Source organism: Actinia tenebrosa, unplaced genomic scaffold (genome assembly GCF_029948245.1).
Source record: "Actinia tenebrosa isolate PJP-AT-01 unplaced genomic scaffold, QUT_ActTen_1.0 PGA_scaffold0__85_contigs__length_37466705, whole genome shotgun sequence".
In the NCBI taxonomy this organism is placed as follows: Eukaryota; Metazoa; Cnidaria; class Anthozoa; order Actiniaria; family Actiniidae; genus Actinia; species Actinia tenebrosa.
The window spans coordinates 4,760,086-4,782,616 of NW_028292569.1; the positions used below are offsets into that span (position 1 = coordinate 4,760,086).

At 43.1% G+C, this 22,531-nt stretch overlaps 1 protein-coding gene across 1 annotated transcript; it reads left to right on the forward strand.

Annotated features, from left to right (window-relative positions):
* Nucleotides 1-274: 274 nt before the first annotated feature.
* On the forward strand, nucleotides 275-21,700 carry LOC116303047 (WD repeat-containing protein 7). Its single transcript, XM_089026045.1, has 29 exons — nucleotides 275-442; nucleotides 646-755; nucleotides 914-992; nucleotides 1,255-1,350; nucleotides 1,691-1,769; nucleotides 2,187-2,260; nucleotides 2,345-2,464; nucleotides 3,219-3,364; nucleotides 3,780-3,811; nucleotides 4,428-4,581; nucleotides 5,233-5,297; nucleotides 5,683-5,762; nucleotides 6,308-6,467; nucleotides 6,987-7,207; nucleotides 8,156-8,351; nucleotides 8,576-8,971; nucleotides 9,397-9,827; nucleotides 10,065-10,352; nucleotides 10,627-10,825; nucleotides 10,906-11,127; nucleotides 11,552-11,898; nucleotides 12,387-12,599; nucleotides 13,483-13,565; nucleotides 13,679-13,778; nucleotides 13,956-14,060; nucleotides 14,515-15,157; nucleotides 15,677-17,507; nucleotides 19,736-19,739; nucleotides 21,404-21,700. The coding sequence occupies exons 1-29, from the start codon at nucleotides 275-277 to the stop codon at nucleotides 21,698-21,700; spliced, it is 6,939 nt and encodes a 2,312-aa protein (XP_088882171.1).
* The last annotated feature ends 831 nt before the right edge of the window (nucleotides 21,701-22,531 follow it).

Below are 22,531 nucleotides of genomic sequence, written 5' to 3' on the forward strand. Positions count from 1 at the left end.
TTTTGTAAAAAATAGAAAATCGAAATGAAATACAACGAAAACACTCAATGAATATTATTATTTGTTTTTGTTTAATTTTTGAAAATCTAAACTAGTTAAAAAATAAAAATGAACCAATAAATTGGGGGAAATTTGGGCTATACGTAGTGAGAAAATAAAAAAATATAAATATAAAATATAAAAAAGAGAAAGTAAAAATGAAAGAACAGAGCGCATTATACTGGTATTTGTGTAACCGCTGTCCATTAGGCTCACAGGCTCATAATGATTCAAGATGTCTTCCTCTTCAGTTGTTCCTGTTGTTTTGTGGGGATCTTCGCCTCCAACTCACTGTATATCACGCATAACCACCACATACGACCAGAAGGCGATTATAACAGGGTCTACTGACGGTCAACTTGGGGTCTGGGATCTGCGATTTAACGATCAAGGAGAAATAAATGTAAGATTTTCGTCTGACTTCTGATCAAAAAGTTATTTTGGATTTATAGATCTTAAAATATGTTCAGATATTTTCTAAGATGTTTTGATAACGTTTTATGACTCCCATGGCCTTAACGTATAGCTAGTGGACTCAAAAGTACCACGGAAAATCAATGTGAAAGCATACGAAAGAATTTATATTTTTCGTTGTCTTTCATGAAGGTTGTTCCAAGGAATCTTATCTTTGCTCATTCAGCAAAGGTCACAGCTCTTGCTCGAGCGAGTGATGGATGGGATAACAAGTCCAGTATAGTTAGTGCTGCAGAAAATGGGTAAGTTACTCAGCTATTCTTCATGGAGATATAGATATTTTCTGGAATTAACACCTTTTGTTCTCCGTCCTCCTCAATCCCTAGCTCTACCCCTCCTTGGAAATTCCAATTCCCCTGCATGGGGGATAATATTAATCGAATTTCATGATATATTGCAGTGAGCTGTGCTTATGGGATACAGATGATGGTCTTTGCATCCAGACGAACATCATCAATGGAATTCATGTCAGCCTTCATGTAAGGATTTCTATATAACAAAAAGGATATCAAGGGTGGTGCTTTTGTCTTGATTCTCTTCCTCCTGACTTAGCCATGCCCTGATTTAGATCAGCCCAGAGGTTGTTTCAGGGTTCAATCTGTGAGTTAGCCATGCCCTGACTATGATCAGCCCAGAGGTTGTTTCAGGGTTTGATCTGTGAGTTAGCCATGCCCTGACTTAGATTAGCTCAGAGGTTGTTTCAGGGTTCAATTTATATTTTTATCAAATCTTGTTTTCTAGTCTTTCCAGGTACAGTCTGGTAATTCTAAAGAATGGAGAATAGTGTGCCATGGCAGTTATCCTGAGATTTATGTCTTGGATGCCGTATCACTAGAGGTAAGTTAATATTCAGAGAATCTCCAAACCAATCATCATTCCCTTGAGTATTATTTCTTTCTTTACTAGGAATGCTTTTGCAGCTATGGTGCAATGTTTTCCCATTTCAGACCATGTGTCATTCCCTTGAGTATTATTTCTTTCTTTAATTAATATGAATTTCTATTTTTTTTACTATTATTCCATCTTCTTTACTAGGAATGCTTTTCAGCTATGGTGTAGTGATTTTATTATTTTATAACCTAGTGGAAATCCCAAACTTCTCATAAACGTGTAAAGAAAGAAATAATACTCAGTGCTCAGGATAGTTCTATACTTCTATTTATTCTTCATTTCACAGGTTTTGTACACACTCCGTTCTTCTTCACACTCCAATTGGATCAGTGCTGTCTGTGTGGTGCGACCAGCAAGACGTCAAGGTATTTTAGATTTGCACATATTTTTCATACTATAAGTAGGTGAAAGGCTAGCAAAATATCTTTAAGAAGAAATTTGCATTATTAAATAAATACAGTGTCAGTTCCAGAACGATTTTAAGGTTAAGGCTGTTACCAGAAAGCCATCATATAGAATCTTTCTAGGCCTTACCTTATCCTTTATTCTTTTCTTTTTTTTCCAAAGCAAAACGAGGGTGGCTAAAGTGACCCCCCAGCAATTACCCCTCTCTCCTGGATCCACCCTTGCAAATTAAAGAAGTCACTGCCCTTTCCAAATGAATTATAAGACTGCCTGTCGATTATTCACAGTCATTAAAAAACCAGGTTCTATAAGCTTAGTTGTAAATAATTTACAGACAAAATTCCTAGATATAATCTGATACTATTTACTTCCAACAGAGGATGTCGTTGTTGGTGTATCCTTGTCTGGTTTCCTGGCCATATGGACACTAAAGAGCACTATCGATTCAAAGGTATGAATAGCTGCAAAATAATTTGCTTGCTGTGTTGTGTGCAGCTTTTGTATAAAGTTGGTTGATTTCCCCCCAATTTTATAGTACTCGGAACCAGCATATGAACAAGAACTCAAGCAAGTTGGAAATTTCAAAACATCAACGATCTGCTGCAATCCATTTACACAAAGGACAATACTGGTGGTGTGTTGTACCCACTGGCTGGTAAGTAGGGGTGTACCTCACAGGTCTGTACTAGTACCATTGTTGTCATTGTTGACTAGTACTGCCTTGTAATTCAGGTTTGCCCCAAGGGTCATTATTAGGACCCTTATTTTTTTCTTTCTCTTTGATAATCGCCACCCGGTTAGCTCAGTTGGTAAGAGCGTCGGTCTGTTGTGCGGGAGGTCGTTGTTCAAGCCTCAGCCAGACCAACACTCAGTGTCTTAAAATAACTGAGGAGAAGGTGCTGCCTTTGTAATTACATCTGCATTAATGGTGGTCCCGTCCCTAATTAACTAGAGACGTTAACAGAGGACCACAAGTTTATCAGTTGAATTACTGTCAAGTGTTATCCTCTATAAACAAAGTTAATTTATTTTATTTATTTATTTATAAATAGTGCCTTCTTAGTCGGTTGTACCTCAAGGATTTTTTTGAATAATACTTACATCAAAGTTGGGTGTACCTCAGAGGTCTATAATAGGACCCTTGCTTTTTTTATTGGTTGATGAGTCTGTCAGGTGTGCCTCAAGGGCCTCTACTAGGACCCTTGTTACTCTTTGTTCTTGGATTGAAAGTAACTTCCCTTTGCAATTCAGGTGTACCTCACATGTCTATACTAGGACCCTTTTTGTTCTTTGTTTCTATTCTTTAAAGATTAACAGAAGGTTACCCCATGGGTCTTTAGTAGGACCCTTCTTATTCCTCATAAATTATTCTAAATTGAGTAGAGTTTTAATGAATTGTTTTAATTCAGCTCTATGATGCCAGCGACTTCAAGTTTCTCACCACCGTGTCATGTCCGCAAGGAAAAAAGTGGCTGGGTGGGGATTTTGTTGCCGCTGACTGTGTCATGGTTTGGTGTAAAGATGGTACAAGTTATCTTTACAAGCTTCCTTTGCTGTGAGTTCTTTTTTTTATTTATTTTTTGTGTGATTTTTAAAATAAATTCTTTAATAATTCTTTTTATTATATAATTACCAATGAAATATCTATTTTTCTCTATTTCGAAAAATTGATATCTTCACACGTGAAAATAACATGTTATTTTCACGTGTGAAGATAACACCATTGCGATGGCTATTCAAAAATACACAGAAAGAATTGCCTGAAAAAGCCAAAACATACTTCATTGATAATTATATCATAAACAGAATATTACATGGGCGCTTGGAGATACGAAATTTTTCTTCTCGTGTTGAAAATCTCTCACTCGTTCGCTACGCTCACTTGTGAGAGATCTTTTCAAAACTCAAAGATAAATTTCATATCTCCGCACGCCCATGTAATATCCTCTATATCTATTTTTTGTCATCAGTTGTTGTCCTGGACTTGTGGAGACAGGTACAGGTGGGTTTATTATATTTAGAATATGTTTATTGAGTATATGGCATATTTCCTTATAACCAGGTATCATCATCTGCATCATGATTTGTCATCATCATCGCAACCATTGTCACCACCAACATCATCATCATTATGCTGTATCATCATCAAAATCATCACTAGCACCATCACCATCACCATTTTCATCATAATCACCATCATTATCATCATCATCACCACCATCATCATCACCATAATTATCACCGTCAACATCATCACCATTATCTCTATCACCATCATCACCACCATCATCATCATCATCACCATAATCATCACCATAATCATCATCGCCATTATCTCCATCACCATCATCATCACCATCATCATCATTACCATCATCTCCATCACCATCATCATCATCATCACCATCATCATCATTACCATCATCTCCATCACCATCATCGTTACCATCACCATCATCATCACCATCATCATCATTACCATCATCTCCATCACCATCATCATCATCACCATAATCATCACCATCACCATTACCACCGTCATCATCATCACCAATCATCATAGCAATAATCTTTGTCTACCAACTTACAACTGTTCTCTTTCTTTGCTCACACCACAGGTAACCCATTCGTTAACCCAACAGTGATCCAGATCTACCAACCATCAAACCCAGACCAGACCAACATAGAAAATAGTGACCGTGTCATGTTCTTCTCGTACGGCAGAAGAGAACCATTCTATAAACTGGTTCTGAAGGGAAACTCTAATGGAAGGTAACAGCTGAATCCATATACAAGTCAAAAGTCCCATCCCCCTCCCCCAGGGACTTTTGACTCGTAACCAATCTTCCTTGGCCAATTGACACGGACAGCCAGACAGACAGTGACCAAGGGAAATGGAGGGACTGCTCGCAGTCATCCAGCTGATCTGAAGATGTCGAAATGACATCACTGCAAAACCAAGGTTTCATGAAGTCTGTGAAAATAAACCTTTTTACTCATAAGGTTGCCATCTTGAACTGCGAGATGCCGAGGGGATATGGAAAATTCTTTGTAACTTCATGATTTAGCTGCACTCAAGCTATGGAATTTTTTGGGGTCATTCAAGGGTCATTCAGCTTACCCCTTGTAGAATCAATACTGAGAATATTTTAAGACGGGTTATACCAAGAGGAAATGGACTAGCTCATATTCTCTTGAAGAGATAACTAGCTAAAAACTAGTGTGAGCTGCGTCGGTGTTTCTAATGAAACAGTAATCATGATAAACGACGAAGGAGTAGCGTCCGAAACGTCAGTAAGTTTTTTCATCTTTTCACGGTGTAAAATTTACCTTTTTATCATTACTGTTTCATATTCTCTTGGTTATAATGTAGGTACTTTAATTTCTTTTACTTTTGTCTAAACTCGTATTTTCCCATTTTAGCATCACAGTGTGGAAAATTGATGGTGAAATGTTGAAAACAAAAAACTTAGAAGCAAAGACTACAGGTAAACATAAAAAACGTAGTCATGTACAATGTAACCTCTTGTATCTGCAAACTTACTTAAACTTGTATTTTACAACCATCACTCTAAGAGGCTCTTCCTTGAGGTTTGTTCCACAGGCACTACCACTACATTTGGGGGGCTTGAGCGAATTTTGCGGGGAAAAAATATTAAAGAACATGCTTTCTATTCCACTTCAAAAAACATAACCAACGTCCTGAGGTTTTTTGAGGTTCTTCATTTCTATCTTAGGGCTTTCACTTAGAATTTAGACTAACTCTATTGTAAATATCCCAGTTGGTGATACAACAACAAAAGAAACCAAGTTTTTAGATTTTAGATAGACCAAGATTTTGAAATGCTTTGAATATTTCTGTTGTTTCCACAGGTACCCCACCGACACTGGAATGCCGTATACAAGATTGTTGGGACACGTTCTGCACACCCTGTGGACTCATTGACTCACTGGTAATATACTTGAACAATGAGTTCTTAGCTAAATCTTAAAGCAGCAAAGAGAGAAATTAATGAATAAATAAGGAGGGAATAAAGGAAAGAGAGGAAAAGAGGAAGGAAGGAAGGAGGGAGGGAGGGAGGGAGGGAATAAAGGAAAGAGGAAGGAAGGAAGGAAGGACGCAAAGAAGGAAGCAAGTAAGCAAGCAAGCAAAGAAGGAAGGAAGGAAGCAAAGAACGAAGGAAGGAAGCAAAGAAGGAAAGAAAGAAGGAAAGAAGGAAGGAAGGAGGGAGGGAAGGAAGGAAGGAGGGAGGGAGGGAAGGAAGGAAGAAAGAAGGTTTGTCATAGAGGTTCCTCTAAAGTCAAAGGTTTCGCCTCCTCCCTTCTCCTATTCCGGCATCCACTCTAACGCACAACAAAATCAGGGATTACCATTTTTGGGATTAAGATCACTTAATTTAATGCTGAGCTAACCAACAAGGAATCGAGAGTAGAACTTTGTTCCAGATGATGTTTTCTTAGTTTATTACGTTTGATGTAATTTATTCTTTTGTTGCAGAACGGTGAGGATAACGGAATACCTGTCACGACCAGCCTGTATCTACCTTTACAGGGACGTATTGTATGTGGACGTGAGGACGGGTCGATTGTTATCATATCGGCTGCTAAGGCTGCTATCACTCAGCTGTTCAGGATCAAGAGAAACAGAGAATCACCAGGTGATTGACGTACATCATCACCATCATCACCATCACCACCATCATCACCATCATCATCAACATCATCATCATCACCACCACCATCATCATCAATATCATCTTCATCATCATTATCACCATCATCACTATAATCATTTTGTATCATTATAATAGTCATCATCATCATCATTATCTCCATCATTATCACCATCATTATGTATCATCATCATCAACATCACAATCAGCATAACCATCATCACCTTCATTATCACTATCATCATCATCATCATTACCATCACATCATTACCATCATAATCATCACCATCATCATTACCATCATCATCATGATGATGATTATGTATCATCATGTATCATCACCATCATTATCTCCACCATCATTATCACAATCATCACTGTATCATCACTATTATCATCATCATGACCATCACTGTCATGGTCATAATCACCAGCAAACATCATCATTATTTATTTAGTTATATTTTAATTCATTAATTAAGCTACTTTCTTCTTTCTCTTCAGTGTGGCCATCACATCGTATACTAACGGGTCATCGTGGCCGGGTCACGTGTCTCCTGTACCCCCGAGATGAAGACAAGCGTTATGATAAACACTATCTTGTTTCCGGGGGGGTCGACTTCTCGGTCAAGCTGTGGGACATTTACAGCGGCGATCTGCTTTGCACATTTAGTCCCCATGGAGGAGAGATCTTGCGATTAATCTGCACCCCCCCGGATTGTAGCGTAAGTATTACTTGTCTCAGTGAAGTGGCGGCCATGTTAGTGTACATAACAAGAGAAGCTAACGAGAAATCTTTTGTTAACGTACACCAACATGGTGGTGATGACGTCACATGGAAACAAACTGAATGATTCAAATGACAAAGACATGGCGGCCATGTTGGTTTACATAACAAGAGAAGCTAACGAGAAATCTTTTGTTAACGTACACCAACATGGCGGTGATGACGTCATAACTGAATGATTCAAATGACAAAGACCTGGCGGCCATGTTGGTGTACATAACAAGAGAAGCTAACGAGAAATCTTTTGTTATCGTACACCAACATGGCGGTGATGACGTCACATGGAAAACTGAATGGTTCAAATGACAAAGACGTGGCGGCCATGTTGGTGTACATAACAAGGGAAGCTAACGAGAAATCTTTTGTTATCGTACACCAACATGGCGGTGATGACGTCACATGGAAAACTGAATGGTTCAAATGACAAAGACCTGGCGGCCATGTTGGTGTACATAACAAGAGAAGATAACGAGAAATCTTTTGTTAACGTACACCAACATGGCGGTGATGACGTCATAACTGAATGGTTCAAATGACAAAGACCTGGCGGCCATGTTGGTGTACATAACAAGAGAAGCTAACGAGAAATCTTTTATTAACGTACACCAACATGGCGGTGATGACGTCACATGGAAACAAACTGAATGGTTCAAATGACAAAGACCTGGCGGCCATGTTGGTGTACATAACAAGAGAAGCTAACGAGAAATCTTTTATTAACGTACACCAACATGGCGGTGATGACGTCACATGGAAACAAACTGAATGGTTCAAATGACAAAGACGTGGACGTCACACGTAACTAGAAAATAAAAACCTGGATACATTATTTGGTTGTCTAGACGACGTGACGTCATATTTCAACATTTTGAATTTTTTTAAACAGAATCGCGTGCAGTACTGTATTTGTACAGTAGCCGCTGACCACTCGGTCGCTTTGCTCAACCTACGAGAGCGGAAGTCTATCATGGTCGCTTCGATACACACGTTTCCGGTGGAGATTATCAAATGGCGGGCTTTGGATGACTTTCTTGTTGTTGGATGTTCGGATGGCTCGGTATACGTCTGGCAGATGGAGACTGGTAAGGAGTTTAAGGCTCGCTCCAGGGATTTGCTTTGTGCTCGTGTAGAAAGTGACGCGCAAGGCTGGGATAAAGCGTTTTGGCTCCGTTAAATCATATAATCACCACCACCATCATTACATCATGGCCATCATCATCATTTTTTTGGCACCTCGTAGGCTCGCAGCATTCATGGTTCAAGAGAAGAGAGAAAAACAAGAATTCATTTATACCATTTTTTTTAGGCCATCTCGATAGACGCGTTAATGGTCAAGTAGCTCTTGACATCCTCTCCGCATGCGATGACGAAGAAAACAGCCCAGTCTCCTCAACCACTGTCCCGTCCAAATCCAAAGGAGGAGCCCTAGGTAAGAAACTTAGCAACCTCACCTCAAATCTCCCGACCCAGGCTGCGACGGCTGCCGTCAAGAAGCTTAAAACCAAAGCAGGGATTTCATCATCTAGTTCTTCAGCGACTTTAAAGACGCAGGACGGGGATACGGTGGTTGGTACGGGGTTTGTGCCGCTTAAGGTGCTGTCTACCAAGGCTGCAGTGAGTGATGCAGAGATTCACGTGATGCTGTTTGATACAGAGGCGCTCATTTGTCATCTGATGAAAGAGGAGAATTCCTTGTTATCGAGTAAGTAATAATCGTTTGAACTATAGATCACAGTACTGAATGGACTTTTCGACGTTATGGCGGCCATCTTGCCAGAGGGCAAAACAAACAAAGATAACGGAGAACATATAGAGTTTCGTGTGTGAATTTTAAGCGTCCATAGGGAGCTGAGACATGACACAACAAGAGTGTAGAGAGACTTATAGTCCCCTTGCAGCACGTCAGAATGCAAGCCAATTTGGAGGACTTGAAAATAGGTTTCCAATTCTCGGGAGATTAAGCTTTCCAAATTGAGCTGCTTTGACGTCACATGCAAGGTCCATTAATGTAACCGGCGCAAATCACGTGACGAAAGTCGCATGTCATTTCTGGCTTTTGGTCTCCCTGTGGTTTTATATGAAAGAATCGCACGCTTGAGTGATTCAATACTGGGTCTTATTTTGTAGAAAAGCCAAGTGAAAGCAAACGAAAGACAAATCTCTCCATGCAGCCAGTTGATGAGACACTAGATGTTGCACAGCTCATGATCTCGGCTCTACATTCTTGGGGACTGGACTCTAGTATGGATGAAGTATGCGTGGAACGCCTGGGACTTCTGAGACCGACAAAGCCAATCTCGTTTGGCCTCATGACACGGGGCGGAAGACTTTCCCTAATGTTCCCAGGCTGGTATGGTGAAGAATCGAACGAAGAACCGAAAATTTCCGAATCCATGCCGAGACTACTCGCCGAAGAAATTGTTCGTAAGCGCCGAACGTCGTCGAACGTTTCCGAAGACAAGTTTTCGCATTCTCGTTGGCAGTTGTCATCGGCTCTGACGACGCTACACCTTGTGGGACTCGTGTCGGTAGCAAATACCTTGATGAGCATGAACCAGGTATATTACATACTTATCATTTAGCTTTTAATGCGCATGCGCAACGAATCGAATAGCGTTTTCCATAGATTATAAAACAGATCAAACCAACCCTCTGCGCAGGGCTTCTCGTTCTCATCTTTTTGGTGGGTTACCTGTGGTTTGTACCCTTCCTGTCTCCTTTACCACTTAGGGATCCCAAGCGCTAAGAGAGTAAAACAAGAGAGATTCAACGAAAATTTTTTCTTGTTTTCACAGGTCAGTTTTATTACGTCAGAGAAGCGCCTTGCCCTTCTGACCAACGCCAGCCGTGATATCCCAATGTCCTCTTCGAGCTATGAAGACGATAATGAAGGAATCCCAAGATCCGCGTCCAAAGACTCTGACGTCCAACTAGCAATGAATCATCGCGCGCATATTAAAGCTGGGTGGAGTCAGCTGGCTGCCTTACATTGTTGCTTGCTGGCGGATTTGTTGAGAGTACCTTCGTATAAGCCTCCATTACTTCATCTCTTAGCGCGACGATGGCAAGACAGATGCTTGGAGGTAAAATAAATTTTAAAAATCGCGTATTTTCCAATGTCAAATATTCAAACTGCCCACTCATTTATACACTAGCGTGGGGAGTCCTAGTGCCCCCTAAAAATTTGCTTTTGGCACCAACATTTATCATGCGGGATTCCTGTGGATTTGGCGGGAAAATGGTACAATGCTTCCTCCATAATCGAGACCTTGCTACGCTCCTGCATTTACAAATATATAAATCTTATTTCGCCTTACCGGAAATGACGTCACTAAGTTCATGGTATTTCTATTCTAGGTGCGTGAAGCAGCTCAGGCCATTCTTCTTGCAGAGCTCCGGAGAATTGGTTTCGAGTGTCGAAAAAAGGTCGTCGAGACCTGGGCTCCACAACTACCTAAAAAGTTAGAAGACCCAAGCGTTGCAGGGTCTGCATCTGAGTCCACATTAGACCCTAATCTATCAGCACCTATGAGCCCCCAGCTTTTTGGTCCCGGAGGTAAGAACGTATCATAATTAATAAGCTTTGTTACATAATCATACACTGTTTTAATTAGTAATTTATTATTTAATTAGTAGAACGTCTGGAGTCTTATGAAGACGAGGTGATTTTCCCAAGTGATGATGTCAGCACTGTCTTGTCCAGCGTCAAGAAGCTTCTTCAATATGACATGCGCCGTCGCCAGGCAACAGCTATTGTTTTGATGGGTGTGATTGGCGCAGAGTTTCAAGGAGAAGTGGAGGTGTACGAGAAGCGAAATGGCGGGAATTCTAAAGCCAAGGCCCGTAAAGGGAACGAAAGTACGGAGCGATACAGACATCTTTGTATTTCTGCAACTTTGGTGGTTACTGTCACAGTTTTTCTTTCTTTCTTCTTTCTTTCTTTTCTTGTTTTTTTGTTGTTTTTGTTTGTTGCTCTTTTTATAGACACCTTGCGGCACGTCAGAATGTAGCTCAATTTGGAGGGCATGACAATAGGTTTCCAATTCTCAGGAGATTGAATTTTTCTGTTTGTCCTCTAAAATTAGCTGCCTTGATTTCAATGTAAGGGGTCTATTGCTCTGGTGGCGTTGCCGGTGATGGTGGTCATATTATAAATTGTGATGATGGTGTGGATAATGGTGATGATGATGATGATGGTAATGGTGATGTTGCTGATGATGATGAGGAAGAGAATGCTGATCTTACTTGAAAAATCTTGCTGATTTGTTTTCATTTCCTCCAGCTGAAGCCTCCATCATGGATTATAACACCGTACGACACACGGGTAAAGCTTTAATGTACCTTCTACTCAAGACTCCTTCCTCCAAACAAACCGCTCACACGTCAGTCAGAAGAGCAGCTATCGATCTGATTGGTCGAGGATTCACAATATGGGAACCATATATGGATGTGTCAGCGGTATTACTTGCACTCTTGGAGCTATCCGCTGACGATAAGTACCGCGATCTCTCATTCAAGAAAGGATTACCGCTGTCCCCTGCTGCAGACACTCATCGCTCTGCTAGGCATGCGCTGTCGCTAATAGCAACGGCAAGACCATCAGTATTTATCGCTACAATTGCTAAAGAGGTTTGTCAATTTTTTTGTGCTGAGTTTATATTTTTTATTGAAATTCCTCAATAGAATTTTTGCACCATCACGTGATGGCAGCCATGTTAGATGGCAGGAACAAAACGATCGTTTTACATAAAATGGAGTTCATTTCCCAAGAGCAAAGGGATTTTATTGTTCTGCCATCCAACCACCGGCAGTCCAAGCCGTATTATGTGCGCCGGCAAGCAATAGTGCAGAACCTTTATAGAGCGTTTTCACGTGATGTCACAGCGGCCATATTGGTGTACCAAAACAATACATTTTCTATCCTCGGGGAATCAAATTCTATTTTTATGCAAATACTGTTCAGAAAGTTTCTAATGTTTGGTACACCAACATGGCTGCCTTCTAACTCGAGTGAAGACGCTCTATTATAAAAAAAGACATCTTTGGGAAACCCTTGAACGCGTCAAAAAGGTCACGTGATTGATAGTAAGGAATACGTCTTTTTTAAACCCACCAAGGTTGCTCGAAGTGTTTCTACGTTATCTTCGATGTCATTCAACCAACCCTCCCCATCAGCCATTTCGGTATACAGCCACGTTCGTCACCAGCCCTCCCAGAATGCTGAAGTCCAGACGACATCAGTGTTAAACAGGTCCAAACGTGAAATACTGAGAATTATTGACCTTATGATTGAGAAGACACAACAGGAGGTTGTGGACTTGTTAACAGATGTGAGTATGCTATCTGTCTGTCTGTGTGCTGTCTGTCTGTCCGTCTGTCCATCTGTCTGTCTGTCCATCTGTCTGTCTGTCCATCTGTCTGTTTGTCTGTCTGTCTGTCTGTCCATTCCTCTACTTGATAATCTTCCTTCTTTTCGTCCTTATGTCTGTCTATTTGTAAAATTGTCTGTCCGTCTGTCTGTTTGTCGTATAGTCATATGTCTGTCCTCGTCCATCCATTTTTCTGTCTGTTTGTGCAATCCTTTATCATATGTCCGTCTGTTGTGTCCGTCTGTTGTGTCCGTCTGTTGTGTCCGTCTGTTGTGTCCGTCTGTCGTATGTCCGTCTGTCGTATGTCTGTCTGTCGTAGTTCTGTCTGTCGGATGTCCGTCTGTCGTATGTCCGTCTGTCGTATGTCCGTCTGTCGTATGTCTGTCTGTCTGTCGTATGTCCGTCTGTCGTATGTCTATGTCTGTCTGTCGTATGTCCGTCTGTCGTATGTCCGTCTGTCGTAAGTCTATGTCTGTCTGTGGTATGTCCGTCTGTTGTATGTCCGTCTGTTGTATGTCTGTCTTTCGTATGTCCGTCTGTCCTCCGTCCATTCGTGCATCTGTCACTGCAGTTTGTGCAATCCTCTGTCCTATTGTCGTATTTCTGTCCTCATTCATCCTTCTGTTTTATTTTGCCCAGTCGTCTGTCTTTCTGTCCATTTGTTGTACGTATGTCTGTCCTCGTTCGTCTGTCTTTCTATCCTATGTCTATCCTAGTCTGTTAGTTTGTCTGTGTGTTCATCCATCCTGCCATTTTTGCCCCTACTTCTGTCCACGGTTTGTCCATCCATATGTGTGTGTGTGATTGTCTTTTGACTCCAACATATCTCCACCCCCACAAACAGGTTGTAGATGTTGTCGCATATTGTTTGGACCAAAAAAGTATTAAAGAAAGAGGACTGACTGAGCTATTCCCAGGGCTTTGCAGGTAACGTGTTTCAAAGGTGGTCCTTTTTTAAAAAAAATAATACGCAAATTGTTATGTAGTGCACCTTAACAGGTTTATGAAAAGTAAAATGTTGATGACCAATTTGTTGACAGGTTCAATATGGTGAGCTATTCACATCAGTCACGTCGCTTAGCTGTTGGTGCAAAGACTGGACAGATTGCCCTGTATGACCTTCGTTCTTCAAGATGCCAGGTACAGCTGTAAGAGATATTTCAGTGTCACTTTCATCGCATGGTGGCAGTACTCTATTGATCTTTCTTCTTCTTCTTCTTCTTCTTCCTCCTCCTTTCCTTCCTTGCTTGCTTGCTTCCTGCCTTGCTTGCTTGCTTGCTTACTTCCTTCATTCACAGTTTTATTTCTTTATTTCAGATGGTTAATGCCCACAAGTCTCCAGTAATAGCTCTATCTTTCTCCCCTGACGATAAGGTCCTTGCCTCCTACAGCTATGGAGACTCTGCCATCTGTTTCTGGCAGGTATGTGAAAACTGGGCTTCCTGTGTATTAGGATCTAGGCCTCCTATACTAGTCACTACTGGTCACACCAGAGGAAGCCCAATTTAGATTAAAATGTTACCCTAATGTTAAATTCTTGCCAATCCAAAGTAACCCTAGCCGGAGGAAACAGATAATAATAATAATAATAATAATAATAATAATAACGGGGTTCTTATATAGCGCATTTTTACATGGTCTCAATGCTCTCCACAATCATGACCAGTGGAGGACTTTACGGGCTGCATATTAAGGCGCTAGCAGCAGTAAGGGGGGCGCGCGACGCGCCGGCATACACCTAAATGAGGCCCGGGAATAACCCGCAGTGACGGGGCCCTACAGGGGGTCTGGCGCGGCCGGGTGGCATTGCAAATGGTCCCTTACTGCTGCTATGCCGGGTATGGTAAATGAAGGTTAAGATATTCCTTACATATAGATGGATGCAATCAAGAGCATACGTAACAAGACTGTTCGTAAGCTGAGAACTAAGGTATTGGACCGCTTAGACGCCGACTTCGCCTTCACAACTTTTATGGAGGGAGATACAGATGAAACGATGAACGAAGAAAGAGCAGAGAGGATTATTGAATTGATGCCTGAAGGTAACTACCGTTTGGAGCTGACTTTCATAAAGTACTTAGATGGCGAATGGATAATTGAAAAGGGCCGTAATCCCATTAGGGCGTTTGGTAAACAATCCTTGTTTGTCTTAAGTGAAAGTACGCGACCGGGGGCACTCGTAGGTATCGACATGATGTTCTACGAAGTTGCTTACCCAGTTACTGTAGTTATCTACGGTGCCTATGAGATTAAGAAGCCAGATGTCAAGAAACTCAAACCAATGCGACATCCAGGTAACTGCGTTGCGAAGTTAGTAAGGGAGTTCTTTGAGGATTCCACGCGGGGTGGTAAGTTAACTTTAAAGAGAAGAGAAGCCATAAGGAAATGGGAAAAGGACACACACAAAGCCGGAGCCACCATAGACAACATTAAGAAGTTGGAGACCGCCTTAGAACGTCGCATACACGTGAAAGACATTACTGGCGGGTTCATTTACCCAGGTACGCACAAATACGGAGGTAGGGGTGCTCCCATAATTATTTACCAACACAACGGACATGCTTGGAGAGAACTTAGATTCCCCAGGAAGAAGGAAATCAAGGTCTACAAGACTTCGCCGTTGGTAGAATTGGTCAAAGAAAGCTCTGTTTGGTTGATGGACGCGGAAGGGAGTCAGTTTATGACACAGGATGGTACTCTTTACCGCCATGAAGTCGAACAACGATGCATTCAAGATGCTTGTGAAACTCTAGGAGAAGACTTCTCAGACGAAGTTCTTAGTAGTCGTAGTTTGGATTTCTTAGCAGCAAAGAAGAGGAATGGGTGGAAGCCCACGCCTAAGGAATTCGCTGACATATCCAAAGCCTGTGTAGAACATGGTCACGGAGGTCTTTGGAACATGGAGTACGACGAAGGCGAATACGTCTCCTTAGACATGAAACATTGTTACCCTGCGAGTTTCAAAGGATTGGGGAATTGTAAGGAGTATTATGACCGGTATGGACATCCAGACTCACAGTTCTTTCGTGTGTCTTTAGACGGCAGCTACGACGCTCCTGCTACGGGGTTCGTAAGGTTGACCTCATGGGAGTTAGCAGAGGGCTTACATCCCATAATCTACGCGTGGTACGGTAAGCATTTACAGGAGAAGGAATGGATGCCGGTGCCGCTGTTAAAGTTCTTCGAAGAGAATGGACTTATGACGTACACAGCCCACGAAGCCATACTCTGCCACAGCGCCTTCACACAATGGTTACCGGAGCACAACCCTACCGCACGTGTGGTCATAGGAAAGTTCACACAAGGGGCTAAGGAGGGAGAGAAACACATGCAGCGTCGTTTGATAACGGATGACGGCGAACTAAGCTTCTTAGTCAAACGTGCGCACGAAGATGGAACCATGGTGTCTGTGGAGAAGTGGGAACACTTCGTAGAAGCCGAGAAAAAGGCATACAAATGGAATGCTTTGTGTTATTATCAAGACTACAGGCCGCAATATTACCATTTGCGTGCCAGTATGTTGGCATATGCACACATTAACCTCCTTGCGATGTTGCTAAGGTTCGACAAAGAGGACATACCACGTGTAGCCACGGATTCCTTGTACGTGAAGCCGGAAGTGTTAGAAAAGATGAAGGAGTTCTACACTGAAGACGAGTTAGCGGAGAGTGGTCAGTGGCGTGTGAAAGATGAAGAGATCAAGGCGTGGAGAGGTCGCGTAGAATACCACGGTGGACACACGAAGGGTGCAGTAACACCTACTAAGGAAATGCTGCCTTCCGCTGTTGACCCCATTTCTTACAAGCGCTTTTCTTACCTACATGGTACGGGAGGTAGTGGTAAGACTACCAGGGTTTTGCAGTTGTTTCCCAAGATAAAGGTGTTAACGCCGACACATCGCCTGGAAAGGGAACTATGCAGCCAGGGTTACTACGCACAAACTTATCACAGCTTCTTCCGTTGGAATGGACAGAAGTGGGTGCCTGAAGCCATTCACGACATACCGTCGGTGATACTTTGGGACGAAATCTGTACCGTGCCCTTAGAGATACTCAAGGAGTTCGTAGAGTTCCTAAGGGGGAAGTGTCAGGTAATATTCGCCGGTGATCCCTGCCAACCACCTCCAATAGCTGGAGAAATGCCCCATGAATGGCTGAAAGAAATAGTAGACCACGTGGAAGAAATCAACACGGATTACCGTAGTAAGGATCAAATACGTAAGCTAAAAGCAGAATTACGGGGCCTTAGCGACGCCGACCAATGTAAGACGTTACGTAAGCGTGTGCGGGCGAAGAAGTATGAAGAATTCCTACTCGCATGGCATCCTAAAGATTTGGTGTTGAGCAGTAAACGTGCCGCACAGTCCCGAATACAGAAGGATTTGTTGCAGGTACACAGAGAACGCTTTCCTAATCACTTGGTGCCCGTTTCTTACAAGCCCCACGACACTCGCATGCAAAAGAGGGACGTCTGGGTACCTGGTACTGACATTCAACTACGGAACGCAGTAACCCACGACAAAGCCTGGGTGCCCATGGGAAAGGTGGAAAAAATAACGTCCCACCCCGATTGGCGGTTGGGTTATTGTATGACGGTCCATAGCGCGCAGGGACTCACCATAAAGGAAACCTTATGGGTCATAGACCAGCGGCTGTGTTGGAGTAATTTGATATACACCGCAGTGAGTCGCGTGGAGTATGCCAAGCAGTTGAAGAGAAGTTGGGGTCCGCAGTTACGTTACGACCACACCCCAGAAGAAGTAGCTAAGGAGAACGTTGCTAAGAAGCTTCTCCGTTACAAGCGACTCGACAGAGAAAAAAATATGACGTTCGACCTGTGTGTGGACGACGTCTACAAGAAAGGTGCAAGGTGTGCTAAGTGTAACATACCTTTGTTGTGGAGGTTTGACCCGGACGACGATCAGCAGTTCTCTGTAGATCGTATTAACAACAAGCGTGGCCATTGTAGGGGCAACGTTAGGTTGACCTGCCTGGAATGTAATCGGGCGCGTGGTGCTGCGCTACTCTGAGTCTTTGGGGACTATGAGCAGCTCTTCCATGACGAATCCGCGCCTTGGGCCATTTAGGTAATACAACACGGGCTGCCCTTCCGTGGTGACGGACTTCGAAATCTCATACGTTTCCAGGGACCAGTTAGGATCCGTGGCTCTCTTACTGCCGCCTTCGAGTTCCCCCGGCTGATAGAGGTATCTGACCACTATGTCGCGGGGTAGCTTTTTTTCCTTCAGTCCGACCGCCCTCGAACTTCTGACGTAGGACTTGTGCTCCACGTGTTTCTTTTTTATGGCATCCTTGGGTTTCATTCCCGTAGCCCTGGCCGCCTCGTTGTTCAAAGCCGCGACGACCTGGGGGAGCCTCTGAGTCCATTCCCTGTTGCGTTTGGAGGGATCTTCCAGCTCTTTCCAATACTGGTATCCAAAGAGACGCTCGGCCAAGGTCTTATTAAATCTTTCGACAATGCTCTGACCCCTGTGGTACTCTGCTTCGGCTCTCCTAATCTTGGTGCTGTGGTCTTTCAGGGTCTTGGTAACCACGCCCATGAACTCCGTCCCCGCATCCACTTGCAGCAGCTTGGGCCATTTCAAGACGCGCTTATAAATCCTACCTAGGGCTTCTGCGACTTCCCCAGAATCCTTGCTGGTTATGGGTTCGGCGTCTTTGTATCTGCTTGCGATATCGACTACGGTCAAAGCGTATCTATAGGTCTTTCTTCTCACCTTATCGTGCGGTAAGAAAAGCAAATCTGCCTGATGAACTTCATTAGGGGTATTTACGGTAAAGCTGGGCCTGGGAATGTACTTAGGCACGGGAAGATAAACCTGCCAGAGGGTTTGTTTTCTTAGCCAGTTCTTAGCCGTTTCATCTGATACCCTGGCCGCGGTCGCGAGTTTCTTGATAGCTGACGCTCCTCGCCAATAGCCCTCAGGTCCATAGTAAGTCCTTTTGAGTTTGTCCTCTACGCGGCCCATTATATGAATAGAATCGCGCTTCGCTTGATTCAAGCGAAGGATAGGACAAGATTGATCTTGCGTCCGTTAAAATCCACCGTCTTTCCGTCCACCTTAATGGTGATGTTTATGCTTTCTACCAAATTAGACAATTCATAGCTTAAAGAAATGGGAGTGTATTCTACTGGGTCAAATGGATTACCTTTGGGCAGAAACTTGGACATAAGAGAAGACTTTTCCCCATTGCTGTAACTATTGACTAAATCGCAATAGACTTCGTAAGAGGATGCGACTTTCCATTTCACAGGTATGGCTGTGTTGGTAATTTCCTTGCCTGAGACACCTAGTAAAGATCCTAATGCATCAGCTTTTCCTAGGGTTACCGAGAAATTGTTAGGAAGATTATGTTTGAAGGTCATTTCGTGCGGCAGCCCTGTGGTGAGAGTATAACCGCGCTTGGCGAGCTCCTTAGCAAGGGTGATTGGCGTGTAATGTCCATCGGGTAGCATTACGCTTTGATAATTGTTAGATCCCTTATGCACGGTGACCATACCATTGACTAAATTATACCAAGAATTGTACAAAGAGCAACTAACCAGCCTAACCTTATGGGCTTTAATGGGGGGATTCAAATAAGTGGTAAAGTTATTTTTATCGCTTTCCAAAAAGACGATCATTATATTCTAGGCGCCAAGCTTAGACTAAATACGCCAAAGCCACGCCTCCCGCCAGCCCTGCGACTCCTACGAAGACCAATTCGCTATCTTTTTGTTTCTTAGAAGGCTGGTAGTAATTCTTGAACTGAGGCTTTCTTAACCTAAAGTCGGGGTGCGCCTGCGCATAGAGCTTAAAGGCGTAGTCTGTGTTTTCGAAGTTCTTATCCGCCTGCATCTTGTCTTGGTAGTTCTTATCCAACCAATCCCTGTAAGCTTGTCTTTTTTCATTCCAAGCTGCCACGTCTCGCTGATATTTCTCCAGCGCTAAGTCGTGTCTTTTCCTTTCGGCGTTAGATTCTGCGTTCTTGTCGCCGCCGACTAATTTATCCAGATATCTACCACCATAATTAGCCCCTGTAAATGCTAAAGCTGCAATAACTCCACCTGCGACTAAGCTAACCATTATATGTTAGGCAGGTACTTTTCTTTTTGTAGGTAGTCTTTTGCCATGATAGCTCCGCCAACGACGGCGGTCATCTTAGCGAAATTAGAGAAGCTCTTGCTTGGGTCGTCGGTAAGGTCTTCTTTGAGTACTTTCTTACCCACCCAACCGATGCCCGCAACGATGGAAGTGATAATAACTGCTTCTTCAACAGTTTTCATTAGCGCGGTCGACATTATATTACAAAGGGAGAAGGTTATTCCATCTCAGGGATGTTGCTCCTTCGGACGACGGGTTCCACGGGTGCACGATATACCGGGGGCTGTCGTTGTTCTGCCTTTTTCGTCGTTCGCCATTGTAAGTAAAGACTGCCGGCTGCTAGGACGATTCCTACGGCGCCAATGACGTAACCGGGGTTCCAAAAGGAGTCCTCTTCTACTACTTTTTTGGCTTTCTTGGCTTTGTTCTTCCTATTCATCTCAGCCAGCTTCTTTCCCGCGGCAACTCTGCCGGCAGATTTGGGCTTGGTAATCTTGGTTTCTTCTACGGGTGGTTGTTCCTCGGCGTCACTCATATTATATTAAGGGACTTGAAGGACTTGACAATGACTTGACAACGACTTAAGGATGACTTGGTGACGACTTAAGGATGACTTGACAACGACTTAAGGATGACTTGGTGACGACTTAAGGATGACTTGGTGACGACTTAAGGATGACTTGGTGACGACTTAAGGATGACTTGGTGACGACTTAAGGATGACTTGGTGACGACTTAAGGATGACTTGGTGACGACTTAAGGAGGACTTGGTGACGACTTAAGGATGACTTGGTGACGACTTAAGGATGACTTGGTGACGACTTAAGGATGACTTGGTGACGACTTAAGGATGACTTGGTGACGACTTAAGGATGACTTGGTGACGACTTGAGGATGACTTAAGTAAGTACCTATAGTGACTTGAGTAAGTACTTGACGACGACTTAAGGATGACTTAAGTAAGTACTTGATAACGACTTAAGTAAGTACCTACAATGACTTAAGTAAGTACTTGACAACGACTTGTGTAAGTACTTGATAACGACTTACAAATCGGCAACGACTTGGTCGGGTATCTCAGCAAGTGCTGCCTGGAAGACCTTCTCAATATCTCTGTTTTTCTTGAAGTCCTTCCATGATGTGAGTACCTCCTTCAAGTCGACATGCTGAGCTACGTGAAGTGCCGCAGAGGCGACTGCCATTAACTTACCGCACTTCAAAGACAACCACCCGCAGGTTATCTTAAGTTCTTGGGATATGACGTAGTCTTCACTTATGTCCTTCTGTAGTTGCTCCACGTCGTCTATGGGCAACGCAAGTCCAAGCAACTTAGTGGCAAGTCGAATGGCTGAGTCTGCAACGGCATCCGTGGTCTTACTTGCCAAGGCAGCTTCGTACCTCTTGTGGAACTTCTTGACTTCTTCTTCTGACAACTTGTTGACTTGTTCGTGGTTGAAGTCTTTACCTATCATTTCCTTACACCGCCCAGAAGACACAAGGACGTTAAGTCGTTCCTTAAGTACGCTTTCGTCTGCTTGTGGGGGAACTTCATCTAAGAGTTGGTCAATGTCCATATACATTAACGTCATAAGGAAACCTTAAGGTGAATATCATCTTAGAATGTTGGTTGGTCTTTAAGTAACGCATGTGTTCATGTAGGCGTTCCTTGGATATCTCGCCGCCGTAGTCGCTTATGATGGTTTCCAAGTCAGACTTGCTGGGCGTGTAGAAGACTACAAGGGCGCCTATGTTTTCCCTGAATGGTTTAGAGACGCTGGTGAGCTGCTGGGAGAGCAACCAAACGCTGATGTTGTCGTGTCTGCCGCTGAAAGCAAGTTTAACGAGTTCAGAGGTGCGTCTTTTTACGTCATCTCCACAGGCTATGTCGTCCAATATAAGGAGCGTTTGTGCGTCTTTAGGGAATTGCCGGTGCCAGAATACCAAGTGGCTGGATAATTCGTTGGGGTCTAAGATGTCTACGAAGAAGTCGTCGTCTTTCATTCCTATGCCTGCCCAGGTGCGGTTGTTCACATAAGTCGGGCATAGCAGCACTATGTAGTCGAAACGACACCTAAAGGGTCCTAATAGTTGCTCCACGATGAATTGTGTCTTTCCACAGCCTGTGGGACCTACTATAAGAGCATTGCAAGGTATGTGATTCGGGTTCATGTATATATAGATGGACCCCGTGGAAGCTGTAGGGAAGATTATCGCCGACGCAAAGGATAAGAAAGATACCATAGAAAGGCAAAGGGAGGAGATAGACCAGCTAAAGGCGCACGTGCAGGAGTTGTACGATGAGATATGTGGTCTGAAGCGTGCAGAGAGGTTTGGTGCGTTGGTAACAATGGCAACGTGGGCTAAAGAGTCAGTCAAAGACTTCATGCGATATCCTCCGTAAGGCGGGAAGAATTCTTAAGGGTGACGTTAACGCCCAGGTTAAGGGCCTGGAGGGAATCCCAAGAAACGCCTGGGTTGGTTCTTTGTTACGTCTGCCCGGGAAAGAATCTTAAGTATTAGGTTAGTCGTTTGTTAAGTCCATCAGAGGTCTGAAGATAAGATGTGCTGGTGCGTGTTAAGTATTAGGTTAGTTCTTTGTTAAGTCTCATCAAGGACTGATACTAAAATACTGTGGTGTGTGTTAAGTATTAGGTTAGTTCTTTGTTAAGTCCCAACAGAGACCAATCTTAAAAGGGGAAGTGTACGTTAAGCAATAGGTTAGTTCTTTGTTAAGCCTCATCAGAGACTAACGTTAAAATACTGTGGTGTATGTTAACATCTAGGTTA